This window comes from Limulus polyphemus, unplaced genomic scaffold (assembly GCF_000517525.1).
Source record: "Limulus polyphemus unplaced genomic scaffold, Limulus_polyphemus-2.1.2 Scaffold1301, whole genome shotgun sequence".
Taxonomy (NCBI): domain Eukaryota; kingdom Metazoa; phylum Arthropoda; class Merostomata; order Xiphosura; family Limulidae; genus Limulus; species Limulus polyphemus.
Window position 1 is genome coordinate 220,662 of NW_013666911.1, and position 15,715 is coordinate 236,376.

Consider the following 15,715-nt stretch of genomic DNA (forward strand, 5'->3'; position numbering starts at 1 on the left):
ACTAGAGGGAAGGCAGCTAGTCATCACCACCCACTGCCAACTCTTGGGCTACTCTTCTACCAACGAATAGTGGGATTGACCGTCACATTATAACACCCCCACGGCTGAAAGGGCGAGCATGTTTAGTGTGACAGGGATTCGAACCCGCGACCCTCAGATTGCGAGTCAAGTGCCTTAACCACCTGGCCATGCTGGGCGACGCTTATTGTTTCATGTACTGTTGTTTTCTATGGAGCTGCAATTAATAATACATACTATACAGTTCTCTGCACGGATTTGAAAATTAGTACAGTAATGAGAGTTTGTGTGGCAGAATTTTCAAATCTGAAAACAGAGTTCTGAGAATAATTCTTGGTGTTAGATTTATAGGTCGTGTATGTTTGCAACATATAAGAGAAGTGACACAGTTACTATGGGTTGACGACATTATAAAGAAGGCTAGCTGGAAATGGATCGGATCGCTTGTTTGTTGAGAGCAAAGCTACATTGTACCAACTGTTGTATCCACCGCGGGGAATCGAAACCCGGATATTAGAGTTGTAAGTTCGTAAATTTACCGCTGTCCCATCAGATGACGAATCGGATCGGACATGTGATGCGCTAGGACAGTAAAAAATAATCACAAAAAAAAGCAGTTAAATGGAGACCTAATGGAACTCGAAGAAGAGATAGACCGAGACCATCGTGAATTAGCACTATGAGAAAGGAAGCTGGAAATCGGTGAGATGATGTCGAGGATGTGGCTTGGGATCGACGTGCAAGGACTGGGTTCATAAAGGATCTTTGTGTCACTAGGTATCTAGGGCCTTACGTAAGTAAGTATAGTCTTCTTGTGAATCACCTCTAAGTTTACGGACTTACAACGCTAAAATCTGAGGATCATTTCTCAGGGGGTGGACAGAACGTAAATACTCCATTTGATATATTTGCGCTAAAACAAACGGACAAAAACAAAAGACGCCGGATATACATAGTGAGAGGAAAACCTTTTATTAGTGCTAAAATAGGAAAATATTGTTGTTTGGGCTTATTATTAATCTGAACGAATAATGAGGATCTACTTTCGAGGTCGTAATGGCTCGATATATTTAAAGCACAATTGTTTGGGTGTAATCTGGTTTTTTTTTGGGAGAAGAATTTTTACCTCATTGGCGAAAGGGACATTTAAGATCTGATCATGATTTGAAATAATAACAGATAATATAATAACAACTTAGGAAACAGTGGTCGCTACGACTGTTGTTTTCAGCCACTCTTATTGCTCAAATGTAATCAAACTGATACAAATATACCTAGTAAAAAATATAGAGATACGAGGCGTAATGATGGTGTGGCATCATGAATTGGAAATTAAAACTTAGTGATCGTATTAAAAGGACTGTGGTGAAATAAATACAAATGATAATTTCTCACAATTATCTAGTATAACAATGAAGGTAAAGAGATGAAACCGTTTAACTCTTTAGATGATAGAACGCTTAATATAGCAAGAAAACGATAGATTATTTATTTTAAGTTTGATGTTTGACTGTGGTGAAATAAATACAAATGATAATTTCTCACAATTATCTAGTATAACAATGAAGGTAAAGAGATGAAACCGTTTAACTCTTTAGATGATAGAACGCTTAATATAGCAAGAAAACGATAGATTATTTATTTTAAGTTTGATGTTAGTGTCCTCTCGTTTATCCTTTTTTCTGAAATATCAGGTTAGTGTATTAGTTAATAAGCATGTATTGAGTAAAGCGCGATGTGGTGGTACAAGCACGTAGAAAGGTAAAGTAGAGAGATGATTCTAAAATATAAATAAAAAACTGAGCCGTTGACCACTAGAATTACATTCATTCATTAAAATAATTACATTTAAACAGTTATTAATCCCTTTCGGAAAGGGAAGACAGATCTATTGTTATTTTTAAAAACTACCGTTAGTCATTGGAATATAAATCATCTCCACTCTCTACTGCCACTGAAAATTACTTTTTGCTTTCGGCGACTGAATACCATAAAAACTATTTCCATGCTTTATAGTTTAGTTAATTACTCACTCATTTGTTGTCCCAGGTTCAACACAAGAAGGGAGATAAAAGCGCACGAGCAACACCAAGTTAAACCATCTTCCTTTGCTACAAAGAATCTCGAAAGATATTCTGAATCTGATGTCATTGTGGTTCCAATATAGATATTCTGAATCTCATGTCATAATGGTTCCAGTATAGATATTCTGAATCTGATATCATTGTGGTTCATATATATATATATATATATATTCTGAATCTGATGTCATTGTGGTTCTAATATAGATATTCTGAATTTGATGACACTGTGGTTCCAATATAGATATTCTGAATTTGATGTCACTGTGGTTCCAATATAGATATTCTTAATCTAATGTCCTTGTGGTTACAATATAGAGTTAGCACCATTGACTATTCTATAGGGTAGACACAGGCGACATGGCAAACACGGAAATAATATTCTATAGACAGCTGGTCAGAGATATATAGTTGAAGCATTACAGTTACGTCCTTAAGGTAAATTTTAAACAAAATAACAATAACCGTATAGCTCCTCGGAACTATTTTTTTTCATCAACTTACTCGTGCCTCTAAGAGGCTTTAAAATTACTAAACGAAACATATAGATAAGTGAAAAAACTGATGTTTCTCGTAGTTATGAGATCGTTATAATTTATTTCAAGTTTGGATTTTATATTATAGTCAAACATCAATAGATCTGACATGGACTGATGGTTTGGCGCTCCACTTGCAATCTGGGGGTCGCTGTTCGAATCCCGTCACCGAATATGCTCGCCCTTTCAGACGTGGAAGCATTATAATGTAACTGTCAATCCCTCTGTTCGATTAGAATAGCCATAGAGTTGGCGGTGAGTAATTTGGCTAGTTGTCTTCCTTCTAGTCTATTACTTCTAAATTAGGTACGGGTAGCGCAAATAGTCCTCGAGTAGCTTTGTGCGAGATTTAACAATAAACAAATTCAGGAATCGTAAGATCCTCCATCGCAATGATATCCTTCAATTGAGGAATGGTTGATAGGTTATAGCGATAAACCCGCATCTTCATAAATTCACAAAATTAGTATTCATCAGGGGTTAGGGCAGGTAAGAATGCTTATCAAGTATGATGGACTTTCTAACCAATCCGCTAACAGAAACAACTGTGTATGGCCTTTATTTGTGATGGTTCTGCGACTGTAGTTCGGAGTGATGTCTCAGCACTGCAGCCATTTTGGTGATGCATCTCCACAAGTACAATCTAGTGTTCCAAAGTGACAGAATAATTCCAGAAACCAGTGGAATTCATATCCCATGAACCCTTTATTCATGTAAATAGCATTCACCCGTTTGTTACATAGTTCGCTCTACAAACTATTCCAAATACCCATACTGACTTTATAATCATGTTGTTTAGATAAATGAGTATTATACAATTTTGATGTCTAAAAACGCTCTTTTATAGTAAATAAAAACATAACCAAAAGCAACAGTTATTCAACTTAATCAAAATTTAAAGACGTGTAAACTAAAAGGCGAAATATGCCAATGAATAAGTATTAGAGTTACATCATTTGGGGCAAAAAATAATCTTGATCATTCTAAAAACTACTTTCTTTGGTTTAGATTTTAAAGTACTTAACTGAAATGAAGCTTAAGTGTGAAAACAACATTTGTTTTCCAACTTGATGTTGCTATCCTTTCTGGAAGTCTTCTTTTGAATTGTAGAATCAAAAAAGACATTTTAAAGGTTTCTCAAACCCAAAAATTCGAATTTCTGAGTCTAAACAGCAACATTGTTGTACATGGATATAATGAATAGAAAAGCGCTTTCAGTAATACAAATTTTGGTTTTAATTTCATAATTCATCAGTTACAAGTCAGTATTTGATTACATGTTGGTAGATAATTTATAGTTTCAAAATTTTCAAAAGAGTATTACAGAAAGTAGTTTTATATGTCTCAATTAAAGTAGTATCTTATACTTAAAGCCAACAGTTTTAAACTATCCCATTAGCTCATAACTGTACTTCAAATCAGTCAAATGTAATGTAATCACTATATCGCACGGAACAGATCAGATCCTTTAATTAAGGAAATATTGAGCATCATCTCCAGAAACATACACATATTTCATATAAAACAAATAATGACACACTGCCTTCACTGAAATACAGGTTCGTATCTACAGAATTAGGTAAACTTTAAATTAGCTAATTAATCAAATGCTAGCTAAGTATATTTCTATAGATGCTACCGCAAGATATCTTTAGTCGCTCACTAAGAGAACTCACGCAAAACAATTTTGCACAATAAATATGAAGTTTAAAGATGACATAATATATTATAATAATATATCACTGGAAATTATATAATTTAATTAGTGTACGAGGTGATAGAGCAAAAATAGGAAAATTGTAATGTTAAAATATTATCAGTACTTAGGAGACAACTAACTTTTCAAAAATAAATCAGTAACATTGCTCCGACATGCAGAGTATTAATAAATTTATACTAAACCATCACAACAATCTTGGGACACACACTTAAATTGAAAAACTTTCTAACAAAGACTAAAACAGCATTAAAGATTGTGGGATAGCTTAGTCAATAGAGTGAACACGAACGTGAACGTCCAACTGATGAAGAATCTGTATAGGAGAAACCTTTCGAGTGTCAGTCACTCAAGTGCAGAAAAAAGCTTGTAGGCCTTTGAAGAGAATCCACTTCTTGTGGACGAGAAGAGTTTTTATTTGGTAAATCCTAAGTTAGTCTTAATAGGTTTAAACGTGGAGTGTCCTGGAGTTGCACCCACTGCTAACCAGGTTTTCGGAGTCGTGTTAAAATTACGGAAAGACATTGCAGATGGAGCGACTTTTTCCAGACGAGATGGTGGTGCTGGCTCAGAACTAGGTGGACTTTGCTTTTGTTCAACAGCTGGAACATTGCTCACTGTCAGGGACAAAACATACAGATAATGCGATGTTAATGGTCGTATTGATTTACATAATGTAGTATGGAACCAACAGGAAAGGAATGGTGACAATCAACCAAATAACTGAAAATAAATGTTCTTTCTTAGATTTTAGTGGCAGTGGGTAGATTTGCAGGTTGTGTTATGAAATTCATTATTATATATTTTTAAATATATATCTACAAATAATCAAGCTAAAAATTTTTTTCTGGATATTAGGTTTATTATTCTGACTATCTAGCATATTCGAACCTGGGTCCGACAAAAAATGGTTTGGTCAATTTTTACGTCAAGTGATTTGGTTTGTTTGGAATTTCGAGCAAAACTACATGACGTCTATCTGCGCTAGCAGTCCTTAATTTAGCAGTGATAGACTAGAGAGAAGGCAATTAGTCAACACCACTCACCGCCAACTCTTGGGCTACTCTTTTTACCAATGAATAGTGGGATTGACTGTCACATTATAACGACCCCACGGCTGGTTTTACGTTTGGTGTGACGGGGATTCGAACCCACGACCCGCAGATTGCGAGTACAGCGCCTAACCAACAGGCATGCCAGGCCTATCGTTAACTCTAGGTTTCTACTGCAGAATACTAATAATTATCACATAAGAAAAGAATTAAAAATTTAACGCGTATTTTAAAACTTTTAGAATAAAAAATACAAAATAAAGAACATAAGGTTCACCCACAGTGTCCGGTTTCTGCCCGTGTGTTATGATATATATAAATTTATTTTTTCCAATATATTGTTGGCCAATACAATAAATATTTTCCGAATCATTTTCAGAATGCCTATCATTTTTTATGAGGGATATGCTTATTATGCATGCAATGAAGTAAACGACTTATCCTCGTCCAACGGCAGTAACAGTATTTTTAATTAGTTGTTTGTTTGAAGTTAAGTACAAAGCTACACAATGGGCTATCTGTGATCTGCCCACCACGAGCATTGAAACCCGGTTTCTAGCGTTGTAAGTCCACAGACATACCGCTGTGCCACTGGGGGGGGGGGGCTTTTAATTAGTAGAATGGACATGAAGGTAAATGTCCAGCTGATAGACAAAAAGCTTGTAGGCATTTGAAGAAAATCCACTTCTTGTGGGCAAAAAGTTTATATTTGGTAAATCCTAGGTTAGCCGTAATATGTTTAAACGTGAAGGGTCCTAAGGTTGCACCCACTGCTAACCAGGTTTACGAAGCTGTGTTGAAATTACGGAAATACATTTATTCGATATAAATATAAGATAAGTTTGGATAAAATTTAATGAAAGCCAATACCACAGCTCATCATGGTCTGTAATTCCGTAACAAACTTGGCTGGGAGCTTGGCCTTACAAATTAGAGCGTCAGGCTGTATTCGAGTTACGAGTCAGAGATTATGCCTCTGAACACGCTCCACGTTTTAAACTGTAAGTGCCTTATAAAAGCTACAGTCAATTCGGTTAAGAGTGGCTGTGTCGATAGTTGATGCTGTTGACCGGCTGTCTTCCTCTGATCAACAGCTTATAATTAGTGGCAGCTATGACGAATCTTGGGCTTTCTTTGACATGGCCTTTAGCCCAAGTGTTACAAAGGTGTCATTCAGGCTGAAAATACCAAACGTCAAATATTGTAATAAATTGTTCAAAAGATGCGGCTGAATGATAGGGTGAGTGTTAAAACACCCAGTGTAATAATTTTGTGTTTATATTATTTAAATTCATTGAAAATCGTCATAAGCTGACTATTTAGAAGTGTGCGAAAAAATGTAAAATTTCTCCAGCAAAATGTACTTTTTAAATGTTTTACAAGTTGGTTGTGGAATTTCTTTACAAGTACATAGTTATATACTCACCTTTTCTCGGTCCACTCCAGCCTTTGGGAGCACGAGGTCGATAGATTTCAAAGCTTGCAGGTTGTGTGGATTGACTGGTTGTTACAGGAGCAGCGGTAGTGGCAGGGGACTGAGAATCAATCTGCACCGGAGTAGCTGCAGCAGGAGTTAAGACTTTGGTTTCTGATGCCTTAAGGACGCTAGCAGCTAATGCGTCTGGAGGGCTTTTATGGCGGACTTCGACAAAAGCAGCATCACAGCTTCCAATGGGAGATTCCAAAGCAGCTTCCCACGGACTCTTGACAATCTTTAGTCGTGGATTGTGCAGAATTTCTTGGAGCTTGGTTATTTGAGGACCAGTCTTCGTCGCTGTCAGACCCATTTCTGGTTTAGTGAGTTCCTTCTGTGGTGTAAGGTGGGATTTAACCTTGTTTTCATCGACTACCCACTTTTCAGATTTTTTCTTGCGTTTTGCAAACATAACGGCGCCTTTCCCAACTGGAGAGTTCAAGTCTTTCACTAGACCCAGACAAACGTCAGGACTAACAACGTTATGCTCACTAATATTTTGACCTGCTTTTCGTAGCTGGCTAGCATCCTGGAGGTGCCTAGGGTCAAGAATCAGTTTCAACTTCGGTGGCCCGTCACTGACTTTAACACATGGCGCGCTTAACATTTGCTGTGTTTGAGGTTCGACTTCTATCTTTTCAATAGTTGTTTTCTCCTCTGCCACTTCCTGCTCAGAAGGTTCCAGTTCATCCTCTGGATCTGAAGAAAAATATAATTAGGGAGTTTAATCTATCTGTCTAGCATAGAAGTTTTACTTGTCTATGGTTGAACGATTAAATAATGCAGTAAAGAAACTACTGAATTTTTTTTAATATAAAAAGTATGAACATTATTCGCAAATTATATGCCGATTTTTATATATGAGATCATATAAATTAAAAACTGTCATGCGTGAAATAGATGCGTATTGCTGTCAGATATATCTGTCTATTTACGTTCAGGAAATAAATACCTTATAAACAGTGCCATAAAAACTGGATCAAAATGCCATAGGAAGATTTTTGTTTTTACAAAATCGTATGATTTTTCTTTAGGAACCTCCTGAAAACGCTTGTTGTTGCTTAACGGATTCCTTTATAACATCTTCATGGCAATCAGCATTGATTTATGGAATAATACAATTTTTGCAATTTCTATTTAAATATTATAAAGACAGTAAGACCATAAAATAATATGCAAATTCTACGATTTAAACGACCAGAAGACAGAACCTCGGCGATTCTGATTAACAAAGATAGTCAAATATATATTATGGTTCTGTCGACTCATTCTTGCTAAAGTTAATACATTCCTTTCTCATGTATATTATATATGTTATTTTTTAGATGTTGAGACATTCTATTTTGAAAAAAAACAAAAAACAAGTCGACTTGTTTAACTTTTTTGTCGTAAATAAGTTGAATTCCTTTATAGATAACGTTTCTTAAATGTAAGAGAATAATAATTTGAAGTTAATTTTTTACTATACAAAAGAAGAACTGGATTGATGTTTAACCACAAATTTTCTTTGTTAACAGCAAGAGAAAAAAAATCTCGGATATACTATTATGCTGTCAATCAAAATGGTGTATTTTTTTATACATTTTTGCCTTTTAACAATAGTTTAACATTCGGTTCACTTCATTGCAAAACATAAAGATTTCAATAGTCTTAAATACCTTTATAGACAAATGCTGCTTAAATCCATACGTTGAAATGACTTGCCCTGAGTAATCGCGACAACGCGAGCTGCGTTGTTCGTGCCTTACAAAGTAAAAGTGCATCCATACTGGACGCGAGCGGAGCGGGCGTATATTTTAGAAATTACTACAGTGAATGGGAGCATCCACACCAGTCACGGGCGACACGAGTTGCGCCACTTTGAGGAGTTCGCCCGCCACAAAAAATAGAGCATTTCTTCTTTTTTCTCGCCGAGCAGCTCTAATAAAACTGACCAATCAGAAGCAAGGTCAACGCCCTTTCAAAACACAAAAGCACGTAAAACATTGACGATGAAAGTTGGTACGTCGCCTGATTTCAGAGAAAGGTTGAAATATGCTGCTACATGTTCATACAATCTTACATATCCTTTTTTTTATGAGTATACTTTGGATTCTGTCTTGCTCCAGTGCTTTATTTTTCACTAGTTTTATGTTGCTTTGTACTTCTACAATTTTGATGAGTTTGATTAATGGTTGTGTTATATCATAGTATTCGTCTTACTTATTCGACAATAAAGCACCAAGACAAGACAGAATTCAAAGTATACTCCTCAAAAAAGGACCTTTGAGACTGTATGAACATATAACACAAACTACTAGCATACTTCAAAACTACCGCAAAATTACTCGAAGTTCAAGATGTATTTCGTAAATCCAGACAAACAACAGATCAACTAATCAGGCTTACAGAAGAAATAGTCAGAAGCTTCAATAAGAAATACTGCACTGCCGTGTCGAGGTCGAGAAGGCATTCGACAGGGTACGGCATGACGTCGTCCTTCGATTCCAAATGTCCAAAGTTGGAATGATGCGCTTGTGTCAAACGTCTTGGAATATAGTGGCATCAGAGAAAGTGTTGAAGGCACCTACTCAGAAACTTCACTCTCAAGACAAGTATTCCATAAGGAGGTGTAGTTAGCTCTGCAGGTGTTCCATAAAGAGGGGTGGTTAGCTCTACATTGTTTATTGTGTATGTAAGCACCTTGCTTCTAAAAGACTCAAATTTCACCTTCTGCTCACAGTTTGTAGATGATGTTGCCATCTGGAAGAGTGCCTAAAACTCAATAACAATGACATATAACATACAACCATTAATAACTGAAAAATAAACGCACATAAAACACAAGTAATTCTGTTCACCAAATCAACCAGAAGAAGCAGAATACAACCACAACTTTATCTAGGTGGGACTCTCCTCCAATTATCAACACCAGAAAAATTCTTAGAAATTATCTTTGACTCCAAATTAACGAAGCAACAGCACGTAAATAGTAATAAAACTAGAATCTGGCAAAGAGCATGTTATCTTAGGAGTCTGACGGGAAAAGGGCCTCACCCAAAAATATACAAAACATAAGACCAATTATAGAATACGCCTTTACTGCTTGGCTAAATGTATCAGAAACACCCATAACCAAACTAAAAAAAAAATACATACTAACTAAAGCATACAAAATTCCACAATCAACAAATATAACATTTCTGTACCTCTATCCGAACACACTGTTACTGCCTGACAGACTTTTAAATAACTCGTTTCAGTATTAAAAGGAAAAACAGTAGAAAAAAAGAACTGATGAGCTACTTAGAGAGCTACATGGCACATGATAAATCTAATCCTGAGAACCTATCTCCCCTAAATATTAGTAATAAGAAACGTAAAAAGTGTTAGGCAGACTGGTTCTTTGATGCAGAAATAGCTCTATTTTAAAAGGGTATTTATGTCAAAATAGGATTATATGTGGACCGTATGTGCAATCATATATGAGTGAAGTGTAGTAAAAATGGACATGGCTTGAAAGGGTATACTATATTAAAATATTTGCGGACAGTTGCCGATATATTATAATACCGTGAGTAATGCTTCAAAGTAAGAGGATATTACTAAAGAACCAGGGAAAAAAGTACAAAGAAACATGTGAGGGGAAAATATTCGACGAGCACCTAATACAACTACAGGCCGCAAGCCTAAAAACACTGATCCAGCATACACAGAAACCTGATGCAACATCTTGTTGTCTTGTTTGTCCTGTAGTTTGTTTGATCAAGCTACGACTTCTCTGCAGGATATGGAAAACTACTGTAACTGTAAAAATGCATCAACTAAAGTAAAAACATATGAACTAACTGTCCGGTTGGGAGGAAGAGGTAAAAATGCACCTGACACTCCAAGGTTATACATCGGACCTAAAACCAGATCCAGACGAGAGGAAGTTAAAAGGACAAAGCCTGAGTGAAACTTGATGATGAAAAGCTCATTCTTGAGAAAATAATAGTTTTGAGACGGCTTGACTGGGTAATGAAAATACTTTATTATAAGAGTTTGTTTGAAGTTAAGCACAAAGCTACATAATGGGCTATCTGTGCTCTTCCTACCTGGGGTATCGAAACCCGGTTTCTAGCTTTGTAAGTCCGCAGACATGCCGTTATGCTATTGGGAGCCATTTTATCATAAATGTACGACGTTTCGACAAGATTTTGTCATCGTCATCGAAGGCGTTTTTGGAGTCAGGTGACTAAAAGCTGTTTTTTGTGATAAATTGATAAGATAATCATATTGTTCCACAATAAATGGGACTTTTTAAACAGTGTCTTAATGTTTTCCTTAACTGAAAGACAATTAACGTGTAAATTTAATATTGTACATTTGCTAAATTGAATATTGTTGCTTAATTACGGTGCGTACCAAAAATAACAACAACAACGATAGTAATATAATTATAAATAGTAAAAATATAATAAATAAAACAGTCCAAATAATGACTTTTTGTACATTTCTTAACTGACTGGAACGTAGTACACATAATTACAAATAATTAAAACGACCTTGAACTCCAAAGAATCTCATAAGTTGTTTTATTTAAATGCACAGCGTTTCGACCGCAAACTAAACAACTTGTAAAATGATGAACTTGTAAAAAATAAGAATTATTTGTAAAATACAGTTGAGATCGCAGTAAGTTGAATCAATAATAAAATTCAATAACTCATCTCCATTGTGTACACTTGAAGTTGACACAAGGAATATACGATCCGAGTCATGTGATTATATCTAGTCTTTCTGATCGCTTCTTATTAGCGTCCCGTGTGTATGTAGCTTCTATGGTCCAAAACGATTAAAGTGATTAAAGCATGCGCAAACCAAAACTCTATTCCCCAGAAAACACTTTGTAATGAAATGTATTACACGTGAGCAATGAAAATATGTAATTCTAATGCTATGCGAAAACGTCCAACTATTAATTATATGACGTTCGTAAAGAGCATTTAGTCAAACATTATACCAAGAATTTCAATTAATTATATCACATTCAGTAATTAGAATCTTAATTTTCTGAGAAATTAAAGCAATAATAACTACAGGTTAATTTCTCCTAGTGAGCTAACTATTATCATTACCAATTTATTAAAAACTTATAAAATGAAAAAAATAGAAATATATGTCTCTACATATTAGCATATTTTCGTAATTCATCACTTCAGCTTGCTGCAGACGTTGAATCTGTATAAATCATATTGTCCCCCCCCCCCTCAGTGGCACAGCGATATGTCTGCGGTATCGAAACCCGGTTTCTAGCGTTGTAAGTGCTGTGGTGGGCAGTGCACAGATAACCCATTGTGTAGCTTTGTGCTTAACTACAAACAAACATGAATCATATTTTTGTTATTGCCCCCCGAGCCCTTTGTGTAGCTTTGTGCATAATTACAAACAATCGTTTACTCGAATTTATCAACATTTCCTATATACTTTTTTTTTCTTCTTTGTCTGATATCATTCGCTTAACCATATCTGCAATATGTGCTAAAATTCAGAGTTTTCGAGAATACTGAACGCATTGCGATCACTCGTAACTTTAAAGCAAACACAGACAAAGCTACGCCTAAAAGCACGTAATGTTGTGTACACTTTCCTGGTAAACAATCTTCTATTTCATTTCCTCTCAAACACGTACTAAACTAATCCTCGCTCACGATTAGACGATTCTGTGTTTTAATTTTCAAAACAAATCCAGCATACAGAAATGAATGATTCCGCTATTTGGTTTCTGATTCGTTGTATTATTTTTTTCAAATCCAGCAAACAGAAATCAATGATTCTGCTCTTTGATTTCTGATTCGTTGTAATATTTTTCAAATCCACCATACAGAAATCAATGATTCTGCTCTTTGATTTCTGATTCGTTGTAATTTTTCATACCAGCGTACATAAACCAATGATTCCGCTATTTGGTCTCTGATTCGTTGTAAGTTATTCAAATCCATCATACAGAAATCAGTGATTCTGCTCTTTGTTTTCTGATTCGTTGAAATTTTTCATATCCTGCATACTGAAATCAATGATTCCGCTATTTGTTTTTGATCTGTTGTAATTTTTCGAATCCAGCAAACAGAAGTCAATGATTTCGCTATCTGATTTATGTTTCGTTGTAATTTTTCATTCTCTCAAGAAAACATTGCTGTTTGCGATGTTTATTTATTGTAGGCTCAATTGCTGTTTTATCTTATACCCCTTTGTTAATAAGACTAGCTGACGCTGTCCGATAAATAAGCAAAAACTGTATAAAGAATAATGTTCCTCTTCCTTTCTTTTTTATTAAATCCCTAATTACCTCATTAAATGTTAGTTGCATACCTTGCTTTGTGGAAGATATAATTTACTGATACAATTGATTAAGTAATTGTGTTTTTAAATATAGAGCTAAAAGTCTACGAAGAAGTATAAACGTTCTCTACTTCAGGATATTTTTTATCTCCCTTCTTGAACAAAAATCCTAAAACAAAATAGCCCATGTTTGTAAGTCTACGAAGAAGTATAAACGTTCTCTACTTCAGGATATTTTTATCTCCCTTCTTGAACAAAAATCCTAAAACAAAATAGCCCATGTACATTGTTGAACAGTTTCCATTTACCATACAAAACATACATGGGTGGTAGATGTTAACACACATAATGGATCATCTTTATAGTAAGATGTTCAACTAGCATCACATATCCGTGATGATTATTACTGATGAAGAAAAATGAATGTTTCCACTTTAATTATTCAGTTACTAATTAACTCTACTGAAATTTTGTTGAAGGATATATAAAAGTTGAATAGTAAGATGCTCAACTAGTATCACATTATAATAAGATGCTCAACTAGTATCACATTATAGTAAGATGCTCAACTAGTATCACATTATAGTAAGATGCTCAACTAGTATCACATTATAATAAGATGCTCAACTAGTATCATATTATGGTAAGATGCTCAACTAGTATCACATTATAGTAAGATGTTCAACTAGCATCACATTATAATAAGATGTTCAACTAGTATCACAAGTTGAACATCTTACTATAATGTGATACTAGTTGAACATCTTACTATAAAGTTGAACATCTTACTATAATGTGATACTAGTATCACATATCCGTGCTAAACATTACTGACAAAGAAAATGGAAAGTTTGCACTTTAATTCTTCAGTTACTGATTAAATCTACTGATATTTATTAAAATATATATAAAAGTTCGAAACCTGTTAAATGTTTTAAGATCACCCTATATGTTCACTTTGATAAATAACGTACTTAAATAAAATCTCCGTGGAATTAATATTCTTAAAAGTCAAGAAATTAATTTTCGTCTTCGTCTAATTGAATTCGAAAAATATGCATTATGATTTTTAATTATTCATGATCTATATATATATATATATACATAAATAAGAGTTGTCTCTCTGTCTGTCGTCTCAGTTTGACGTGAAGAATTGGCTGAACTAATTTCGAAGACATTTGGTTGAGGAACTGCTGTGTACTCCCTAAAAGGTCGAATTGAAATGAATAAGCAATCGGACGAACGTTTCAAGTTTGGCAACCGTTTCAGTTCTTACATCTTAAAATGATGACTCAACTGAAGTTCTCCAGCTACCGTTGTTAAAACAACGTAGATATAATTATTCATTATATTTAATGACTGCAAAATATATCACATACGTGAACTTATTAGGATTCCAAGATTTATTAATAATAAACTTCCTGCTAAGCGGATTATGAGTTGTAGTAATTAACTGCACTTAATTCAAAAATATAGATCCATGTAAGTTACTTGTTTCCGACAAACATGAAAATCCTGAAGATGTTTATATTCTGTAAGGAAAAGATCCGTATAAACCATGCACCAAATTATGAAGGTTATCAGATGTCTGGTAGAACCGTATATCATGTGAAAGTAAATGAAAACTTAACCGTAAACCTACAGTTTCTTTCAATATTTCAGTTTAAAAGAGGTCAGAAGTTTGTTGTCACAGAAAGAATTACTGACCAAAATGAAAGAAAAAAAGGAACGAAAGAAAATTTTATTTATTTTAGAACTACTTTACGTGGTCTTTGAATTTATTTGTTAAAATTGAGAATAGGTAAAGTTATCTGACAAAGTCGGACCTAACAATTAATGTTACAAATGGGGTCGTGGGGCGCCCTCTTCCACTATTTTGAGCTGTAGCGCACGAAATGTTCGACCAATAAAAGGTAACTGTGGCATTAAACGTCGCTTTCATTCGGCGTCAACTTCACGTATTTGACTATCGACTTCTTCGCTGGAACTAGAGCATGATATTTTATCATAACAATGTGTAATATTGGAGAAAATGACATGTTTTCTTTCTAAATTAGTTTAAAAAGGTGAAAAGATTCATCATAGTTTTCAAAATTTTCCTTCCACTCGTTTGCTGAGTTCCATGTATAGAAAAACCAACTCGATGCTGTAACGACTTTATGTTTAGTGCCATTTACATACTTTTCAAGAATATCCCTTCTTGGGTATTACTGAACTCTGTCACGAAGTGAGTCGCTGGAGAACTGTCCTAGTCTTGCATTACGTGTTCTCCAGTAACATCGGTCGTTTCTAAACTAGTGTCATCCATTGTTGTCCTAGTCTTGCATTACGTGTTCTCCAGTAACATCGGTCGTTTCTAAACTAGTGTCATCCATTGTTGTCCTAGTCTTGCATTACGTGTTCTCCAGTAACATCGGTCGTTTCTAAACTAGTGTCATCCATTGTTGTCCTAGTCTTGCATTACGTGTTCTCCAGTAACATCGGTCGTTTCTAAACTAGTGTCATCCATTGTTTATGCATTCGTCGTCTACAGT

At 35.0% G+C, this 15,715-nt stretch overlaps 1 protein-coding gene across 1 annotated transcript in view; it reads right to left on the reverse strand.

The window, feature by feature from the left end:
- Positions 1-3,460: 3,460 nt before the first annotated feature.
- LOC106463015 overlaps positions 3,461-15,715 on the reverse strand; it is a 34,050-nt gene continuing 21,795 nt past the window's right edge. Inside the window, exons 5-6 of the mRNA XM_013922983.2 lie at positions 6,831-7,577; positions 3,461-4,969 (exon numbers count right to left, since the gene is read on the reverse strand). Of these exons, the coding sequence (XP_013778437.1) occupies positions 4,767-4,969; positions 6,831-7,577 (950 nt within the window). The 3' untranslated portion in view covers positions 3,461-4,766. The remainder of the gene's footprint in view (positions 4,970-6,830; positions 7,578-15,715) is intronic.